Below are 20,237 nucleotides of genomic sequence, written 5' to 3' on the forward strand. Positions count from 1 at the left end.
CAGCCCACTCTGTTTGGGCCCCAAGTTTTCACTCTCAGTGAAACTAGGGCAGTCACCCTACAGGGTTGGCCACCCACAATATGGCATAACTTTTTAATTCACCTGGTGCAGGTGAAACCAGCTTTAGCCCAATAAATGGCACACAGAAGACACAAAAGGAAGTCTCCAGTTTTGCACTGTAAATCTTTTAAGTTGTGATAAATGTTCAAAAAGTGACAGTATAGTGTATCAGTTTTAAAGATTCTTTTGTAGTGTTGTCATCCAGAATAAAAGATTCAAGGAGGCTGGCAGAAATACCACTTGGAAAGACAAATGAGTAATTGCTTATGCTATGTTTTAACGTTCAGATAGAAAATTTTAGAGAGATGATCAGCCTAAATCATAATCTAGTTAAACTGAAGGACTGAGATTTAGGCTAACATGGTCTGAGTGAATTGGATTTTCAGAATGGAGACCTATAGAATATTTCCCTTATGCGATCCACTGTGGAACATTTTTTAAAAAAGGGATCCCAAGTGGCCGAGTTGGAGCTTTTGAATTTCAGTGGCACCCTGTGTGACGCCAAAATTCAGGCCCCTCACCTCTCACTCAAAGTCACTGTTGTAGTGCTCCCTGCAACGGCCTCTTGGCTTGGAGTCCAGCGTGGGCGAACCGGTTGCTCTCCCCTAAATCGACCTCTGCCCCAAGAAAGCACCCTCTGCAAAAACTGAGGTTAACAATTTCTAGATACACTTTTCAAATGTGCAGTCACGCAGAGTTGGTATTCGTGTAGTCACTCACACTTGCTATTCTGAATATATTGGTTTCAACCAGTTATTTGCATTGCAAGCTTTCTGAGCTGTATGTTGAGAGACAAATCAGGGTCTGTTCTGCTTAATGTTGGTGTCACCATTGCAGAGGCTGATTTACAAGAACTGGATGCTGAAGATGAAACCAGGCTAACTACATACTTCTCCCCTGCCGAGTTATGATGCAAGATGATTAAAATTGCTATATTACAATATAGCCCTAGCAAACAAAGAAAATAATTAACTATCGTGAAACGACGATAGAAATATAGGGTTCATATCTCTAAAAATTTAAAAGGCATATCAATACACAATGAATGCTCTTCTTACTGAAATATATATATCTTTGCTGCAGCAGAAAAAGTGTTCATAGTGCACTTATGGCATTGTTCCATTCTGAATACATTATGTACACTGTGATGTAGACTTTACATCTGATAATTTAACACAAAACCACTGAGAGCTGTTTTCTCATTACAGCCAAATCAATGGAAGCATTCTTTGGTGAGGGCTGAATGTGTCTCATAATGAATAAAATAAATCAGACTTGCAACTTCTATTAAAAACAAAGTACTAATTAGCAGGACTAACTGGAAGCAAGAGAATTTAGTTTTTTGGGGAGGAAACCCAGTGGTTTTACTTTTCTTTAATATTGTGTGTGTTGTTGTTCTTTGCAAAGGCCTATCTACATAAAAAAAAGTACCTGCAGCTTTTCTGCAAGATGCTAGGAGACTCTAATCAGGGACTCTGGGAGCAGGATCTGGCCCCTTATTCCTTGCAGTCCTACGGCAGCTCTCTGGCTGCTAGTTGGATCTTTGCTGCATTGTAAAATGTGTCCCTTCCACCTCCACTGAAGCTAATAGCCAAAGTGGAGTACTGTGTCACATCAGCCAGACCAGAGCTAAATACGGGCTGGCATTAGGTTTGACTCTTGGTTGAGCAACTCAAAGAGAGTAGCCATGGTCTACTTTTGAAATCTGGCCACTTGCCTGACACTGAAGTGTTCCAGTGCCCAGAACAGACAATGATCAGGGATGACAGGGAGCCGCAGGTTCCTCAAAACTGACCAGGGTCTTCCTGTTTGTAAATATCTATGTATAAGTAAGCTCCTTTCAGACTAGTCCTGATCATATGTTGCCCAGGGAATGGGTCATGGAGGGAGCCAACCACGTTGCCATGCATTCTAACTGAATGCTTGAAGAAGACAAGAGGACCTGAGGTGACAAATACTACAGTTGTTGGCATCCTGTAGAGGGCCTTCTCGGTGGTGGCGCCCGCCCTGTGGAATGCCCTGCCATCAGATGTCAAGGAAATAAACAACTCTCTGACTTTGAGAAGGCATCTGAAGGCAGCCCTGTTTAGGGAAGTTTTTAATGTGTGATGTTTTATGGTGTTTTTAATATTCTGTTGGGAACCGCCCAGAGTGACTGGGGACGCCAGGCCAGATGACCGGGGTATAAGTAAATAATAATAATAATAATAATAATAATAATAATAATAATAATAATAATCCGTCTGTCTTGAGAGACAAGGGAGTACACTTCCTGTTCTATTTGGCACATGACTGCTAATAGTGTATGTCCACTCACCTTTTTTGGTGGGCAGTGTTGCGGCTGGGCACCCAAGGGGCCTGCAGTGATCCAGCATGGGGTGTGTGAAGTTGATGCCCCCTAGCCAATCAGCATTGATAGGGGCGTGGCCATAGAAATTTAACCACGCCACGGCCAGGGGGCCCACCTCTCTCACCCTTTCGCTGGATCTCCCAACCCACCGACTCTCTCTTCATGCTTTGCTCTGACACAATCTTGCTATGGACAAATGCTGGCTGCCATATTGTTGGGGCTGGGTATAAATTTTTTCCACTTGGCAAATGGGCGCCAGTCATTTGGTTTTCACCTACCTTGTAGCTATCGTCACAACTTTGTGAGATTAGGCATTGGGGAAGCCTTTGGAGGGGAGGTTATAGCTTTCGCCTGCCTTTCTTCATTAAGGGTATCCTGTTAAAGGTATTGGGGTGTGTGTGAATCCTATCTGTCTGGACGTGGGCTGGGGCCATGCCACAACCTCAGTGGGGACCCCTTGGGGTGCCACTATTTGATGTAAGCAATAGGGCTCCCCCTATTGGTGGTTTAACCTTAGATGGACTCCCTGCAGACGGGTGGGAGTTGGCTTCACCCAATGCCTAAGCCAAACCGCTCACATCTGTAACCAATAAAGTTGTGGTCTATTTGAGCTCATAAACCTAAATACTTGTGCCAGTGTGTTTATTAAGCACTGGGGAACTGCAGTTCATGGGGCCTTGGCACGTAAGTCACTATTTATAACTCTGCCCCGTGTTTTAGTCTTTATTGCATGTCTCGAGGATCAAATTAGACAAGTAAACTTTCTATTCATACCATATTATCAAAAGGGAGAAAAATTCTAGTTCACAAAACAAAACGCTTGACTAAAAGAATTTTCTCTGCTAACTAACAAAGCACTGAGTTATGAGGAAATTTCAGAATACAGATATACACAAATAACATGGATGGATTTCTTAGAAAAAGGATCTATCCCACCCTCTTTTTGTACTGTCTTCCTTTATAGTTACAATTGCCTCACTGTCAGTAAACAATAGCATGAGAGTGGAAAATGCCACTGCCCACATGCAGGAGGTGGAAAAAAATTGGCCAGTGTTGCAAATGATGTTAAAAAATATTCTACACAATGCTTTCTGCATTTGCACTCGGGTTCATACTAATATTTAAATAAACTCTTCAGTGCTCTTTCAGATGCAAATCTAGGTATGCATTCAACATCATTTAACGTTTTAATTGTGTTAATAATTTATTTGTTAGACACTATGTGAGGCATTGTTGGTGGCATTTAAATTTTAGAATAAATAAGTAAATAAATAAGTACTTAAATAAAATAAAAAAATCACAATTCAAGACTGGTCAGCTGACAGCCAGAATACCTGGGTTTGGGAATAGATTCTGGTTTCTTGATTCTGGGAGAGGGTTTGCTGAGCGTGCCATGACTCAGAATGATTGGTAGGTGAAAATCCTCTGTCCTCAGCCACTCTGAAGTCTGGGGCCACCCGCTGCCATAAATCAATCAGTCAGTCAATCAATCATTTATTTCAATGAGTTTTTTTTTACAGTGATATAGAAATATGGGATCTAGGCCACATTTTTTTTTTGCACAATTATAACACTTTTAAATTACAAACAGAAATAGATCCCATTGCTGCAGATGCACTTCTATGGCAGAAAAAAATTCAGTGCAGCCTACTCTAAAACACTATATATTCCAAGGTGCACAATCCAAACAATATATGCCTAAGGAATATTAGTCTTTTATCATAGGAATAAAATAGTTCTTTCTAGGCCTAAAATTGGATTGCTGCCGTCTCTGCTCCTGCTTCACAAGAACTACATGCAAAGCTTTCTTCCCTTGTAGTTCTTCAATGAACATGACTGCCATACCACAGAAGTAATGTATTAGCCAGACATCTCATGGGTAATATTGTAAACGTGCCCACTGATGAAGTACAGTGGTGCCCCGCAAGACGAACGCCTCGCGAGACGAAAAACTCGCAAGACAAAAGGTTTTTTCGTTTTCGAGTTGCTTCGCAAGACGAATTTCCCTATGGGCTTGCTTCGCAAAACGAAGCTTGCCCCTGCACCCCGGACCCCTTTTGAACCAAGGGGCAGCAACGGGGAGAAGCGATTCTCCCCGCTGCCCCTTCCCTTGCTTTAAAACAGGTCGCCTCTGTCCCCGGACGGTCTCCATAGGAACGCATTGATTGATTTTCAATGCATTCCTATGGGAAACCGTGCTTCGCAAGACGAAAAACTCGCAAGAAGAAAAAACTTGCGGAACAAATTAATTTTGTCTTGCGAGGCACCACTGTACATAGGTGAAAGACTTCACACGCTATGCCTCAAGTGTGATTTAAAAACCTGTGGGAAACAACCGAGATGATACCTGAGGTAAAATATCCATGGTGTGTGAATGATGCAATTTTATCCCTACTTTTCAGTGGAACCAGGTGAGGCAACCACGGTTCTGGGGTTAGTAATGGGCTTGATTAGGATGAATAAACTTAAGACCAGTCCAGACTAGAGAGAGATGCTGTTGGTGATAAGGTCTGATTGACACAGTTGGTGGCTATACTGTTCTAAACAAGTGAGCACTGATCCCTGGATCAGCTGAACAGTCTTGGGTTGCTCCTATACCCAGCTGTGCTCCTTAAATCCCAAAAGGGAGTCAGTTAGGAATGTTTTCCCCCAACTTAGCTTGGAAAGCTAGCCATGGCTGCTCCTGGAGAATGATGACCTTGCCACTAATGAACGCCATGGTAATGTCCAGGCTGAATTTCTGCAAAATATTCTACAGGACATAGCTTTTGAAGGTTGTTTGGAAACTTGAACTGGTTCAGAATGTGGCTGCCCACCTATTAGCAGGTAGGACCTGTTGACAGAGTGCATTACCTCTGAGCTGAAAGGACTGCAGCGTGAGGGGCAAATAAGGCCAAGCACAGTGAGGGAGGTGGGGAATGAGAAGAAAATTGTGCAGAGAAGCAGAAGCCAGGGGAACAAAAGAGCACCGAGCAACTTGAAGATCAGATGAATGTTTGGCAAGGTAATTTTTCAGTATTCAACGGCATCAAATAAATAATAAATAATAAAATGTGCTACTTTTGAAGTGAATGTTCAAATTAGAAAATATTCAGTACGTACCCTTTTTTAAAAAAAGAAACTACTAAAACATCTCTAACTTGGTCAGAGCTGATGACAATTAATGATATGCCCCACATGAATAAATGGTATTCATCCAGCCTTACAGTCCAAATTATGTCCAATCCCCACAGAGGTATGCTAAGGGCACTATCCTGCCCCAACCACCCATCCACATCTGAAGATACCAGGCATAACCCTTGGAAACAACCCCTGCTTCATTCTCACTCTGGGAGGCAGGAATTTATTCATTCTTATTTAATGAACTCTTAACAATATAGGGATAAACTTGAAACAAAGATACAGTGGTGCCCCGCAAGACGAATGCCTCGCAAGACGGAAAACTCGCTAAACGAAAGAGTTTTCCGTTTTGGAGGTGCTTTGCAAAACGAATCTCCTATGGGCTTGCTTAGCAAGACGACAATGTCTTGCGAGTTCCTGCTGGTTTTCCCCCCCTCCCCCCCCTTTTCTAAGCCGCTAAGTCACTTATCAGCTGATCCGATCAGCAGATAAGCCGCTAAAAGCAGCTAAAAGCCACTAATAGCGCTAATAGTGCTAAGCTGCTTATCAGCTGACCCGATCAGCAGATAAGCCGCTAATAGCGCTAAGCCGCTTATCAGCTGACCCGATCAGCAGATAAGCCGCTAAAAGCCTCTAATAGCACTAATCCGCTAATCCTTCAATGGGTTAAACTTGCAGAGCAATCCTGTGCATGCCTACTCAGAAGGAAGTCCCACAGTGTTCAACGGGGTTTTCCTCCCAGGTGGGTATAGGTAAGGTAAAGGGACCCCTGACCATTAGGTCCAGTCGTGACCGACTCTGGGGTTGCGGCGCTCATCTCGCTTTACTGGCCGAGGGAGCCGGCATACAGCTTCCGGGTCATGTGGCCAGCATGACTAAGCCGCTTCTTGCGAACCAGAGCAGTGCATGGAAACGCCGTTTACCTTCCCGCCGGAGCGGTACCTCTTTATCTACTTGCACTGGCGTGCTTTCAAACTGCTAGGTAGGCAGGAGCTGGGACAGAGTAATGGGAGCTCACCCCGTCGCGGGGATTCGAACCGTCGACCTTCTGATCGGCAAGTCCTAGGCTCTGTGGTTTAACCCCCAGTGCCACCCGTGTCCCAAAGTCAGAATCCTGACCCTGGTGTGATATGAACACACAGCCTTCTGATCAGTGAGTATAGAACTAAAGCCTAAATTTGGAGCCATCCCCTGCTTCTCCCCAGCACCTTACAATTGGACCTGTCCTGTCCCTGAGCATAGAGTTTTCTTTTAGCTATCTAGGCCAATAGTGGTACATAAGTCCATTACATTCCCAACCCTTTTTAAAAGTCACCACATATTCTGGTAGGTAATTATGCATTGTCTGAAGAAATAATTTCTTGAGTTTATGCTGAACGTACTACCTATTTGTTTTGTTCAATGAACTTGTGTTATGGAAGAGCACTAATTTCCCTCTCTTCATTCTCCCCATGCCATTTATAATTTGAAAAGCCTCTATCATATTCTCTCTTAGTTAGAAATGTTATTTTTCCTAACAAGAATGCTCCACCTCTTGACTATTTTAGCTGCCTTTTCCCGCTTAGGTATGGTATCCTTTTTAAAAAAACACAGGATGACCAATATATTCATTCTACAATGAATGTATGCATCAGCACCAGATTGCGGTTTTATTTTCAACCCCTTTCGTTTTAACTTCTGACACTGCCTTCTCTCCTCCTCCTGCTGCTATAACACAGTGAGTTTTCGTTAAGGTTTCTACCATGAACCCCAAAACATGTGAAGCTGCAATTGTGTTAACAAGCAAACTGGTAAATGTGCCTTATTTGCACTTTTTTACACGGAGTCTGAAATTGCCTGCAATTCTGCTGCTCATTTCCCTGGCTTGCATAAATAATTTTGGCCACTTGGGCTGCAATCCTATACCCACTTACATGGGAGCAATTCCCACTGAACTCAATGGAACTTACTTCTGAGTAGTCAGGTATAAAGGTAAAGGTAAAGGGACCCCTGACCATTAGGTCCAGTCGTGGCCGACTCTGGGGTTGCGGCGCTCATCTCGCTTTACTGGCCGAGGGAGCTGGTGTACAGCTTCCGGGTCATGTGGCCAGCATGACTAAGCTGCTTCTGGCGAACCAGAGCAGCGGACTGAAACACTGTTTACCTTCCCGCCGGAGCAGTACCTAGTTATCTACTTGCACTTTGGCGTGCTTTCGAACTGCTAGGTTGGCAGGAACAGGGACCGAGCAACGGGAGCTCACCCTGTCGCGGGGATTCGAACCGCCAACCTTCTGATCAGCAAGCCCTAGGCTCAGTGGTTTAACCCACAGCGCCACCCGCGTCTGCGCTATTAGCTGCCTTCAAAGTTTTCTTTTGACTGGTAGGATACCTGTTTTTTTTAAAAAAAACTGGTATCATTGTGCCACTATTATTCCCCTTGCATCGTTTTCTCATCTCTGGTAGTATTGGCCTCTTTGTTCCTAGCTTAATCCAATCTTGCCTTGGGAAAATGGAGGGCATTAGTAAACACAGAGGATGAGCTTCCTTTCCAGTATATATACATGCACACTGGAGAAAATATTGTACTGATTATGTTACTTTTGTGTTAAAGATCTTTTAAGGAAACTCGTTGTTTGTTTATGCCCTTCTAATAGTGCATATTCATGAAGCCAGGCAATCTCGCATTACAGTTCAGCATCTTATAAATGTGCTAATATAGAATAGAAGCAAAGCCCCTCTTCTCTTCAAGTGCAAAAGTAATCCTTTCAAGCTGTGGATAATTGTTTTCAAAATCCCTTTTGTTTACCAACACTACTAGCGCAACACACATTTTATTAAAGAAAAGCATTACTTTCTTGTGCAGATTATTAGACAACTGCTTGGTCTTATTTAGAGATGGGAAGAATACGTGGCCCCACTCACCTCTGATGGACTTGGTAAGAAATTGAACTATTAAGAAAAAGCCCTGTAAACAATTCTTACCATTTTCTGAGCCAATCTGAGGCTCTAAAAACAGCCTGCCGGCAAAACAGTGAGTGGAGACATTTTCATAGCTTGCCCCCCCCACCCCCACCCCGGAAACGGGGGTGGCAGACAAAAGAGGGTCCTAAAGGAGACCCTCCTCCACTTCTGAATGGTCTTAAAGAAATGCCTGTAGGCAAATATGTAAAGGAGCATAGCACTTAAAACTGTTAGAAGTTGCTAATGGATGATGCCTCCCCCAAAATGGCTTGCTGCTGCTTCTAATTGGACTACCTGAAAAGTTTCTATCCATGTAGCATGTGCTTTATGAATTTATTCCGAGCAAATATATGAGTTCTAAGCCACTTAGGAGAATAATATGCACCGTATTTTTCGCTCCATAAGACGCACCTGACCATAGTTTTTAGAGGGGGAAAGCTAGAAAAAAAATATTCTGCGCACAGCATGTAAGCGGCTCTCGCTTTTCTTGTTTTAAAGCAAGCAAAGCGAGAGCCGCTTACATAGCTTCTCTCCCGCTTTGCGTGGCTCTCACTTTGCTTGCCCATCCCTCCTTCCACCTCATTGTAAAGCGCAGTGATGCCGGAGCAAGAAGAGGAGGAGACACTGGGACAGGTGCTTTGCTTGCTTTACAGCGAGGCGGGAGGAGGGATGGACAAGCAAAGTGAGAGCTGTGCAAAGCGGGACAGAAGCCATGTAAGCAACTCTCGCTTTGCTTGCTCCCGTCTGTCCCTCATCCCGCTTCGCTGTGAAGCCAGCAGAGCAAGCTGCGCAGCTATCGCTCTTGCTGAAGTCAGCACAGCAAGAGTGATAGCAGCGCAGCGCCTCTTGCTCTGATGGCTTCACAGCAAGCGACGGACGGGAGTCATGGCTCCGGCTGCAGAGGCATCCCTCAGCTCACGACTGCAGTGGTAGCCGAGGAATCCCTCTGCCACCCTGTGCATTCGCTCCATAAGATGCACAGACATTTCCCCTTACTTTTTAGGAGGAAAAAAGTGTGTCTTATGGAGCGAAAAATATGGTATTTGTCTCTCAGGAGTGCCCACACCTGGCCAACTCACTGGTTGTACAGACTGACAACAGAATCACAGAATTGTAGAGTTGGAAGGGACCCTGAGGAGGGGGGGGGGTCCCATCTACTCCAACCCCTTGCAATGTTTGAATCTTTTGCCCAACGTGGACCCACGACCTTAAGAGTCTCATGCTCTACTGACTGAGCTATTCATTGCTCAGTCCCTGACTGTATGGTACTTGTTTATTAAATGGGCCTGTGCACTAGGCAGGGACAGCAAAGGCTCTTTCCTCCTTGACCTCTCTTTTCTACAAGAGTGACAGTTCTGTGGTTATAACATCCCCGCAGCTATTATGAAACGTAAGAATGTAGGACCATAAGGGCAGCCTAACTAGATCAGACCTAAAATCCCATCCGTAGTGGCCAATGTGATGCCCAAAAATAGGACCCGAATGCAATGGCAATCTCCCCTCTAAAAGTAGAGGCTGAACACAGCCATTGTGGCTAGCGAAATAAATGCTTTAAAGATATACTGCTTCTCATATAACTGACCTTCAAACGTATCGGTGAACCAGTCTTCGGACCTTAGCGAAATATCCTTCCCCTACTGGAAATGTTTTGCCCCACATCCCCCAGTGAAATTTGAAATGGTGCCTCTTGCATAATCAGTCACACACGGCGTGCAAAAGTAGGCAGAAACTTGCATTTACGCCAGCATTTCCAATATTTGGCTCATTGCTGATTTTGCTCTAAAACGCACCCCCCACCCACCCCAAGAGATACTAATTTTAAGAATTTAAATAAATCTTACCTTCTTGTAGAGACTTCTCAGGTCTCTGTACTGCCACATGCTATTTAAGACCTGAGATGCTGCCTTCACTACTTTTGGTGAGTGCCTGTTGAAGAAAAAAGAAAGAAAAGGGAAGAGGAAACATATTTAGGAGTAACTGGAATCTCAAGGAAGCAGTTGATAATTGTAAATTCAGTCAGCACTTTATGAGAGGTATGGTGGACTTGGGTCTTTCAAATTTCCTTTGAAAATAACCTACGCTTTTCCATTTCTGGGATTTGTACCTGACTCCAGTACCTGGCATAACCCTCTTTTCTCTTTTATGGTGGGAATGCGCTCTTGAGAAACAACAACAACTGCAATTAATTGAGAATGTACTTTCTTAACAATAAATTTGTTCCCATACTAGCAATTATAATCCCTTCATGTAATACTAGCGAGTGCAGATATAGGCTAAACTATAAGCTACTCTTGATAAATAACATGCCTCAGATGACAATAGTCAGCTGCTTTGATATGAAATTATCCACCTACTACCCCCCCACACCTTTTCTTCATCAACTGTCAAGCTTACTAACACATGATAAACGACAGTTCTCCAGGAAATCATTAGTGCAGACAGGCACTAATTAAATTATAGCTAATAGGCACGAGATGATTTGCAAAACGTACTTGTCTCCTTTACTCTTGGAAATGCCAACAAGCTTCTCGATTCCTCCTGCGTCCCGTAAGGCCTTGGCATTCTCCATGTTTTTCGTGATGACTTCATGCAGGGTGCAACAAATAGCAGTGACGGTATCATCAGACATGGCCTTGCTTCCTGAACTGTTGCTGTTGTTACCTCCTGGAAGCCGGTGAACCAGGTCCCGCATAGCATACTTGCCTTTTGGAAAGAAATTAAATGGAGGGAGGAGTCACATATTGGAAGCAAAGAAAGGAGGGGCGAATAGAAAAGAAAATCTGCAGTACAGGGTAAGGGTTAATAATTCCATTACTTCTCCTAAGCTATGTGCTTTGCCTTGCAAGCTAGTGTGAGTTCAGGTGACTCCCCCCGTATCTATATTATCAGCTGTTAGCTACCATATTTTAGCCTATATGCTCATTAGTCCTGCAAATCCCATTCACACACAATATATTGATATATACAATGGATGGAGGGGGGCTAGCCCCCTACGGATGAGGCTACATGAGCCATTTTGTGCAGGAGTCACACACAATATGTCATCAAAGTGTTAAAAACAACAACACAGTTTTAAAAACCACAAAGTAATAGTAGGGTGAGAGAGAGGGACAACGTAGGTCACATGACAGACAATATCCTCATAACTATATCTCACACATCACAAAGCGATGAATATGCCGTCTGTGGAAATAATTGCTTTCCCCCAGTTATGAAATACAGATTATCCAGGGTTGGGAAAATGAAATATTTATTTTACTTCAAATATTTATAAGCCACAGATTCCTATCGCAGGCATCAGAAGCAGCGGCATACCAATTTATCCCTGCAGCAGAAGTACACTTTTGAAAGACTACATCTGAAGTGCATGAAACGGACTGTGACTCGTAATAAACCAAACAATATTACTAAAAACAGATAATCCATTAAACCCCCAGTTTCAAGAAATGTCCCCTACAGTATTCACACATTTATTACAATTATATACTACCTTTCTGCCAATATACTCCTGTTGCCTTACAATTTGAAATGCTAAAGCAATATTTTATTTATACACACACACACACACACACACACACACACACACACACAAAACACACCAAAGGCAAAACAGTAACAAAAAGGAATTATTGAAGGAACTTTCCAGGGGCTGATGGTTTAACCTGGGTTTATCCAATATTGCTGTCCCTTTAGAATATGCAATCTGTAGCCCCTAGAAAGGCAAGAATGGATTCCACAGCTGGTAGCTCTCCGTACCACTATCCTAGCACTTTTTAGCGGTAAAAAAATATTTTAAAAGCTATGGCTTGATCCAGCTCTGGCTATTTGCAATTGGTCTTATGCAACAATGAGCAAGCTGGAGATGGAGATACACATCCATTTTAAATATTTATCCCAACAGTTCAGTTGGCCTTGAATTATAATTGCAAGGCAGATGTGGTCTGATGTCTGTCTTTATGCTCATCTGCAGCACAAGTGGCAGCCTGCTTCTGCATATGGGTCTTCCTTGCTGGACTGGGGCAGATATGGGAAAGGAGCACAATTAATTTAGCATGTGGGAGATTCCAAACATGTTTTGCTTTGGCTAGTGCAGAGCTTTCCAGATTGTGTGCCGTGACACGCTAGTGTGTGGGCTGCAGTGTGTAGGTGTGTCATGCGAACACCTCCCCAAAGAAGGAATGAAGGGCTGAGGAGTGAGAGAAACTCCCTTAGGAGGAAAGCTGGTTTTAGCAGGGACATAGTGCACAGAACTTGTGTGTGGTTCTGTCCACTGGAGATATTGTAAAACCTTGATATAGGGAGGATTCCAAGATTAGATGAACTGTAATCTCAGTCCTCATGAGAAGAGAAGACTCCCTGGAAAAGACCCTGATGTTGGGATAGATCATGTTGGCACAAGGAGAAGGGGACGACAGAAGACGAGTTGGTTGGACAGTGTTCTCGAAGCTACAAGCATGAGTTTGACCAAACTGTGGGACGCAGTGGAAGACAGGAGTGCCTGGCATGCTCTGGTCCATGGGGTCACGAAGAGTCGGACACGACTAAACAACAACAACATCTCAGTCCTGAGTGCTGAGCTCACCAGGAACATGTGAAGATATAAGAGACTTCTTGCCATTCTGGGGGTCCTGGGTCATAAGGTTTAGAGAAGCTCAACACTGCTTTAAGCAATGACGAAGGAACAGATTTCCTTAAGTTTGTGAAACTGCAGTAGGGTTACATTGGAGAAATTACATAAGCTAACACATGACCTCTATTCAGTAAGAGGAATTGGGATTAAAAATGGCCACTGCAGAAGAGGGTCACATTGCATCCTGGACGTAAGGATCATACACTGGAACCTTGCACAGCCAAGCAAACAATCTGTATTATCAGGTCTGACAACCTGTGGCTGGATGATGACATGATTGGGAGGGGGGGTACTCAGACATCGCCTTCATCGCTCTTTCCCCTGATGGACCGTATTTTTCCGTCAAGAGCTGATAGCACTGTTTATTATTTTGGCTGGGCAGGGATGGGTATTGAGCACTGCATGAATCAAAGCCATAGTTAATTTTAAGGTAAATATTCCTGTCCTCTGCAAACAAATGCATACTTTCAGCAATTTAGGGCCCGATGACTCAACACATTCCAGAAGGATTTGTTTAAATTTAAGTCTGGGTGACATTCAGGAAAGCTCCTTTATCTGCATAGGTTTAATGGGAAAAAGCAAGGAGGAATTAGAAATGTAACCCCAGGGTAGCATTTACAGGACAGAATGCAGTTGGAGAGATGGGGATTTCTGGTGTTAGAAAATGAAGTTATCCAACACTACCATTATTTCACTGTATTTCGGGGGGGGGGTGTCAGCATCAGCCTTGTATTGTCCCTCAGTTCTTGTTTCTTAAGTCATTAAAACCTGTTGCACTTTGTAGGAAAAGGTGAACAAAAAGTAATTGCATGTATGGATTAGAATCTGCAGTACATTTTCCAGGACACCGTCTCTCCCACGGCTATTAAGTTCTGCTACCCACTCACCCAGATTATAACTTTTTTTTTAAAAAAATGCAAGAACTGAAGGTGACACTGACTTACAGCTGCCTTTGGGAGAAGAATACTAGAGAAAAGTTCTATTTCCTGTTAAGGGGGGGGGGGACAAGTTGGCAGTTTTTACAAATTACGGTCCAACTAGAAAATAAGTGACCTTTAGAATATAAGTCTTTGCTGGATCAGGCCAATGGCCCATTGAGTCCAGCATTCTGATCTCACACTACCAGCCAGCCAGACGTCAATGGGAAGCCCCAATGCAGCAACTGGGCACAGCTGGGCACTCTCACCCCTGGCGATTCACAGGAGCTGGCATTCAGAGGCTTCAGACAGGGAAGGTAGAACCCAGCCATCCTAGTTAGTAGGCATTGATGGCGTCATCCTTCATGAAGCTGTCTAAATCCTCTTTTTAAAGCTACCCAAGGTGGTGGTCATCACTGCCTCCTGATGGAGCCAATTCCATAGTTTGACTACCGTATTTTTCACTCTATAAGACGTACCCGATCATAAGACGAACCTAGTTCTAGAGGAGGAGAACAAGAAAAAAATATGTTCTCGTTCTCTCTCTCTCTCTCTCTGCATAGCGCCTCTCCAGCAAAGTGGGAGGAGAAATGGAAGGGGCTCCATTTCTCCTGCCGCTTGGCTGAAGGGGCGCTGTGCAGCTTGTCGGGATCTCCACTCGGCCAAGCTGATAAAGTTCATTTTCTTCCCCCGAGTCTTCGGAATCGCCTCCCGATGTGTTTAATGACCTGAGCCTTTGATAAGGCTCCAAAGCACATTCTTCAGCAGAGTTTCCAGCACAGGAAAGAGAGGAGAGGTTTCGGTTACATTGTAAAGAGTTTATTTCTAAGCTACGGAGACAGAAAAGACATCCTCTCTCTATGAAAGCAGAGAGCAACTGAACAAAGGAAACAGGAAACCACTAACGTCACATCCCGTCTCCTTTCCAGTGAGACTGGAAGGTCTCTGGAATGTAAACAGAGTCCTGTGACTCCATGCAGCTGCTCAGTGGGAAACAGAACCTAACACAGCCTTCCCTCTCTGCTCAGCGCCCCTTCAGCAAAGCAGCAGGAGAAGTGAAGCCCCTTCCATTTCTCCTCCCGCTTTGCTGAAGGGGCGCTGCGTAGAGAGGGAAAGCTGCGCAGAGGCTCTCCAGCAAAGTGAAGCCAGGAGAGCAAGAGGGATCAATCCCTCTTGCTCTCCTGGCTTCAGCGAAAGCTGCACAGCCTGCATTCGCTCCATAAGACGCACACACATTTCCCCTTTTTAGGAGGGGAAAAGTGTGTCTTATAGAGTGAAAAATACGGTATTTGCTTCATGAAGTACTTTTCGTGCATTACATGCAAGGGGAAATAGAGAATGAATGAATGAATGAATGAATGAATAGGAAATATGTGAAAGGGCTATTACATACCAAAAAACAAAACCCTGTGCTTTTACAAGGCTCTCTGCTTGCCTTATCAAAGTTCCTACTAGTGTTCTCAAAGCTAAGTTGGCTACAATACTAGTAGCATAAATTCTGCAGTATAATTCTTTTTTCTAAAACATAGCATCATCTTGCTGGTCGATCCTTGCTTGTGTCTATAGAATGCTTCCTTATTCTAGTTCAAAATAATAATGATTTTTCAGAGCCTGATTGGGAACGCACAGTATTTTAAATGGCCTTTGCTTTTAATTATTGGTACGGTCGTAATGTAGGAAAGCCACCCCACCCCCATATGGTTCTTGATCAGACACCATTTAATTTCAACTGAAATGTCAGTATAGCAAACAATGTTTTAAATGCACTGTAATTTCCAACCAGCTCCTTCTTTGTTCTATTTTGGCTGGTTAAAAGCCCATAAAACACAGTGCAGAAGGCCTTTATTATCTCTCCCGGTACATATCTCTCTCTTTCTAGATACAATCTGTATTATGGTAACAAATTGAGGCTATGAAGAAAGATCACAGACCCATTTCGGCTCTGCAGATATGTCAACAGGTGGGAAGAAAAGGTATTGCAAAATCGTTATGTTCGTATCACAGTCAGTGACCTCCAGACACTAATTATCTAGCTAGTATTGAATGTTTTGTATGGATCAGGGTGTACAGGTGATTCCTGATGTGCATTTGAAATACAATAATGCATAAGTTCTAAAGAAACGTGTAAGCAGCTCTTCTGCTATATATGAGGCAACCAGGGAGAAATCACAAAGTTGGCTGAGGTTCTAGGTAAGAGGACAGAGGCTGGGAAAGGGGGGGGGAGAGCAGCAAATAATTTTGTAGAAAAAGTGAAGGGGATTCATAAATGGTCTCAAAGAGCAACTAAGTGGTTTTACTCTTAAAATCTCTTAAAAAAAACACAGCTCTAATGGATTATATCTTTTGTTTCAGAAGTAAACTTGCTATTCTGATAATGTGGAATTGATGTGGCTCTTTTTCTTCACTGTGAATAAATGCAGGTGATATTGCACTATAGAAACATTACTGACATTCTATTTGTATGGACTTCTGTGAACCTTTTCTTCTCCATCTGTCGCATTTTCCAACAGAGAATCAATTTAAAAACAAACAACTGGTTGAATGCTACAAGAGATGATAGCAATATAATTAGGTAAAATTGCCCAAAGTTTCATGACTTAATATGTTGATCTAGCTTGTCTTGTCATATCCTAACCTTGACACGAGTCCCATGAAAAAGAAAGGCAAGCTGGTAGTTTCAGCACCATGGAGAGCTCTAAGCGAACCACTTGATCTGACAAAGATTGAGGCTGGATTGAAGTCTTTAACTGGATGGAAGATTTGTACATTTCCTTCCCACCAAAGATTGCTTCCTTGAAAGAAACACCTATCAAATTGAATTGCACTTAATTTCCATGCAGGTTAGCTAAGGATTGTGGTCCTTAGACCTGCTTGGTGACAAAATACCTTCAGTAAATCTGTCTGGTACAAATCAAAGAGAGTTTTAAAAAATGTGTCAATGGCCACTGGATGATTTCACAAGCATCACTGAGCATCACAATTCCACTGACCAACTTCCAGCATTTTATCAAAAAATAAATGCCTTCCCTGAAGTACAGGGAGAAGCTTCAATCTACGACAGCTTCTGTAGATGTGCCACAGAGAGCCTATTATCTCATGAACTTCTCAGTGCTAGGCAGCTGCAGATTTAAATCAATCCATGTCTATTTTTGGCCACGGTGTGATGCGATGAGCTAGTTGAGGGCATGCTGATGCCACATGCAGTACTCTCTGTGGGCTTTTAGCATGGCACTACTAATTCTCCAGAAACTACTCTTGCAGTAGCATGGAAAAAGCCAATTGGCTTTGAGTTCTGCACATGGCACCGCAACAGCTGCAGCTGGTAATCGGCACAAACTAAATGAAAATATATCTGTCACATGCTGAGAAGGGCATGAGAGGAAGCCTTGCGCCTGCAACATCCACAGACTGATTAAACAGAGCTGAAAAGCTTCAACCTCTGCAGTATTATCTCAGAAGTGGGTAAAAATTTACAAGTGTTTGCCAATACATGGGCTATTTAGCAGCAGGCAGAATGTGGGGCAGTAATGGGACCTCCTTACTTCCGGGTTGGCGCGATCTGGAAATGGCGGATTCCCTCCGAGCTCCGGAGGGAATCGGCTCAGCGGTGGATGGGTCTTAGCCGTGCCGGCGACACGGGGACCCTTAAAAACCGCAGGCGCGGAAGCCTGCGGACTGAGGACTCGGCGGGTGCCTTAAGCGCCCCCCCTGATTCGCAATGAGCCTTTTTAAAGGCTACGGAGGGGATACGGGGGACGGCGCGGCACTGAGAGTCGATCGCTACCGCCACTGAGCGAAGCCGCGAGCCATAACTGGAGAGCGCTGACTTCCTTCCTTGAAATTTGGACTGAAAAAAAGGAACCCGTGAGTAATCTGGAACTGAACTTTAAAATCTTTACCTTCTGAATTTGAGACGACCGGGGGGTGTGCTAAAAGGAAGTCCCCACCCCCCCCCTTGCAGATAATCCAGAGCAACGAAATAAGAGCTAAGCTGGAGTGCCCACCCTGTAAAGGGTGAGTTTCAAAAAGACAGCAACTTCCAAGATTTAGAAAAGCAAATTTGAGTAGGAGATTGGAGTGTTGAAGGAGCCTTTGTTTTCTGGCAAATAACCCTCCCCCCCGGGCCCGGGAGCGATCTGCTTTGGAGCCTGTGTAGAGGAGCAGATTTGACAGCTGTCAAAGCTGTCAAATGGACTGTCAACAGTGAAAAAATCGTTACTTAAGACCTCTCCGGATTAAAAGGAGTTACAATTGAATTAAAATTGTGGGAAACAAAGAAACAATAACAGGACAGAGGATTGTTGGAGGAAAGATCATCCAGCAACCAGATTCCCTCTAGGGGGAATTCTGTGGAATTACAATGGCTGTGGGTGGAAAGATACTGAGAGAAATCGAAAGGATGTTTTCACTGGTGGGAACCTTACAGGAGCAGACTACAGCTATGAGTAAACAATTGACGACCTTGGATTTGGAAATAAGTAGTCCTGCTGAATGTAATGATGATCTGAGCGAGAAAGTACCCACAGCTGAATTTGAAATAATAAACAAAGAAGAGGAGAAGACAAAACAAGAAAGAGAACAAGGTATGTGGGAAAATACTAACCAGAAGTCGGCATCTGGAGAACACAAGCAAGGAGACTATTGGATTAAATCCAGTGTAAGTCTACGAAAGATACAGAAGACGAAAGTGGAGGCCCTGGGAGTTTATGGAACTCAGGAACCAGAAATAAAGAAGTACAATTGGGGCCTACACATAGACTTTAATTTTGACTATCATCAAGACTCAGACCTACTGGAGATTCCTCAGCAGTTGCCTTTAAATATGGGAAGAGACTATGGACTGATTGGACTGAATGTTAAGGAAATCTTTCGAGACCCGATGACAGACAAAAAGGACTACCAACAAAACCGGCGGAGAGGGACTGGAAAGGATTTGAGAGCCTCGGATGTGCGGAACCCAGGCTAAAAACTGTTATTTTAGACATGTCTTGGGAAAGGACGCAAAGCGGGGATGGGAGGGAGGGAAGCATTAAATTTAAACAACACTCAAGACCAGGGGGTTTAGTAATAAGAAAATTATGTAAGAAAAAATGAGAAATCGAGGGAAGAGAACTGGGGTCCAACTTAGGGAAAATTTTATTTTTGTTTTTTATAAAAGGACTAATATTAAGACGGAAGAAATGCCAATTTGCTGATACAAATTTGGGAATAGGGATGCAAGGGAGGGGGTGGGGGGAAGTCAAGGACCAGGGTTAGAAAATAAGATTTTTGGGAATTATATATGTTTGTTGTTTTGTTTGTTTGTTTGTTTGTAATTGTCTTGGTATTATGTGTGTTGGTTTTGTCTATATAAAAAGTGAAAACCCAATAAAAATATTTCAAAAAAAAAAAAGTAATGGGACCTCCTTAAGCCAAAGCAAATGGCTGGTGGCCTTATGGTCTTTCCTGATGATGGGGATTCTGAAGAAGTAGGGGACATCAAGAACCACTTCAGAAATGAAATCATCTTCCTTGCCTGGGGCAGACTGATCTGAGCCCTGGGTCACGACACAACCCTAACGTTATGGGAAGAGATGAAAAGCTTACTGCTATTTAAAAAACATATGTTTTGGCATGTACGAATTCCCAATTCACAGAGGAGGAAACATGAAAAAAGCTTGTAATAAGATAAGATGAAAATGTTTGCTTATAAAAGCAAATCTCAGTGCAGAAGTATCTTTTTAAGCTAAGCCTCTGAAGACTTGGGGAGGGAAGGTGGGAGCGGGTTACAAGATAAGGCCATGGTATAGTGATCACACATTCCTTAATTTGCTTCCATGGAAATTATGCGTGGGACCATTAGCATGATTAATTTGTCTTTGGTGGAAAACAACTGTGCACGGAGACCACGTTGCAGTTTTATGCTGCTTGGCTGCCTTGCATAAATTAAAATCAAAACCATTTAGGGCTTGATACAGTCCTAGTACAGGTGGTGTGCTCCTGGAGGAGTTCCTTGGGACTCAATAAAATCTTGCTTTCATCAGCCCTCTGCATGCTGAATGCACAGACAACAGAAGGAATAGGAAGCCCATGTAGACCTCCTCCATCCTCCACAATTTAAAGATTTCATTTAGGTTATCTCCCTAGTATACAGATATCCTGAAAATGGAAAAGGCTTTTGACAGGTTAATGCAATGGCATCTACATGTTTTGCTAAAGGATATAGGTTGGTGATTCATTT

The 20,237-nt window shown here is 43.4% G+C and overlaps 1 protein-coding gene and 1 long non-coding RNA gene across 15 annotated transcripts in view; one reads left to right on the forward strand and one right to left on the reverse strand.

Annotated features, from left to right (window-relative positions):
- The window catches only part of LOC310714390, a 106,026-nt gene that overhangs the window by 53,832 nt on the left and 31,957 nt on the right, over positions 1-20,237 (forward strand). For 3 of the 9 annotated variants that reach the window (XR_014529679.1, XR_014529680.1, XR_014529684.1), the window contains exon 7: positions 15,897-15,990. The exons of 5 other annotated variants lie outside the window; for them this stretch is intronic. This is a non-coding gene — a long non-coding RNA (uncharacterized lncRNA). Of the gene's footprint in view, positions 1-897; positions 2,238-15,896; positions 15,991-20,237 lie in introns of those variants that run through there. One more of the 9 variants, XR_014529687.1, reaches the window with a different exon arrangement.
- Positions 1-20,237, reverse strand: part of CTNND2 (catenin delta 2) — a 220,212-nt gene that overhangs the window by 32,491 nt on the left and 167,484 nt on the right. For 4 of the 6 annotated variants that reach the window (XM_083519175.1, XM_083519172.1, XM_083519173.1 and 1 more), the window contains 3 exons: positions 10,963-11,173; positions 10,312-10,396; positions 3,745-3,870 (listed from right to left, as the gene is read on the reverse strand). In XM_083519175.1, the coding sequence (XP_083375301.1) occupies positions 3,745-3,870; positions 10,312-10,396; positions 10,963-11,173 (422 nt within the window). The remainder of the gene's footprint in view (positions 1-3,744; positions 3,871-10,311; positions 10,397-10,962; positions 11,174-20,237) is intronic. The other 2 variants (XM_083519176.1, XM_083519174.1) reach the window with 1 other exon arrangement.

This window comes from Podarcis liolepis (genome assembly GCF_965112155.1).
Source record: "Podarcis liolepis genome assembly, chromosome: 8".
Lineage (NCBI taxonomy): Eukaryota > Metazoa > Chordata > Lepidosauria > Squamata > Lacertidae > Podarcis > Podarcis liolepis.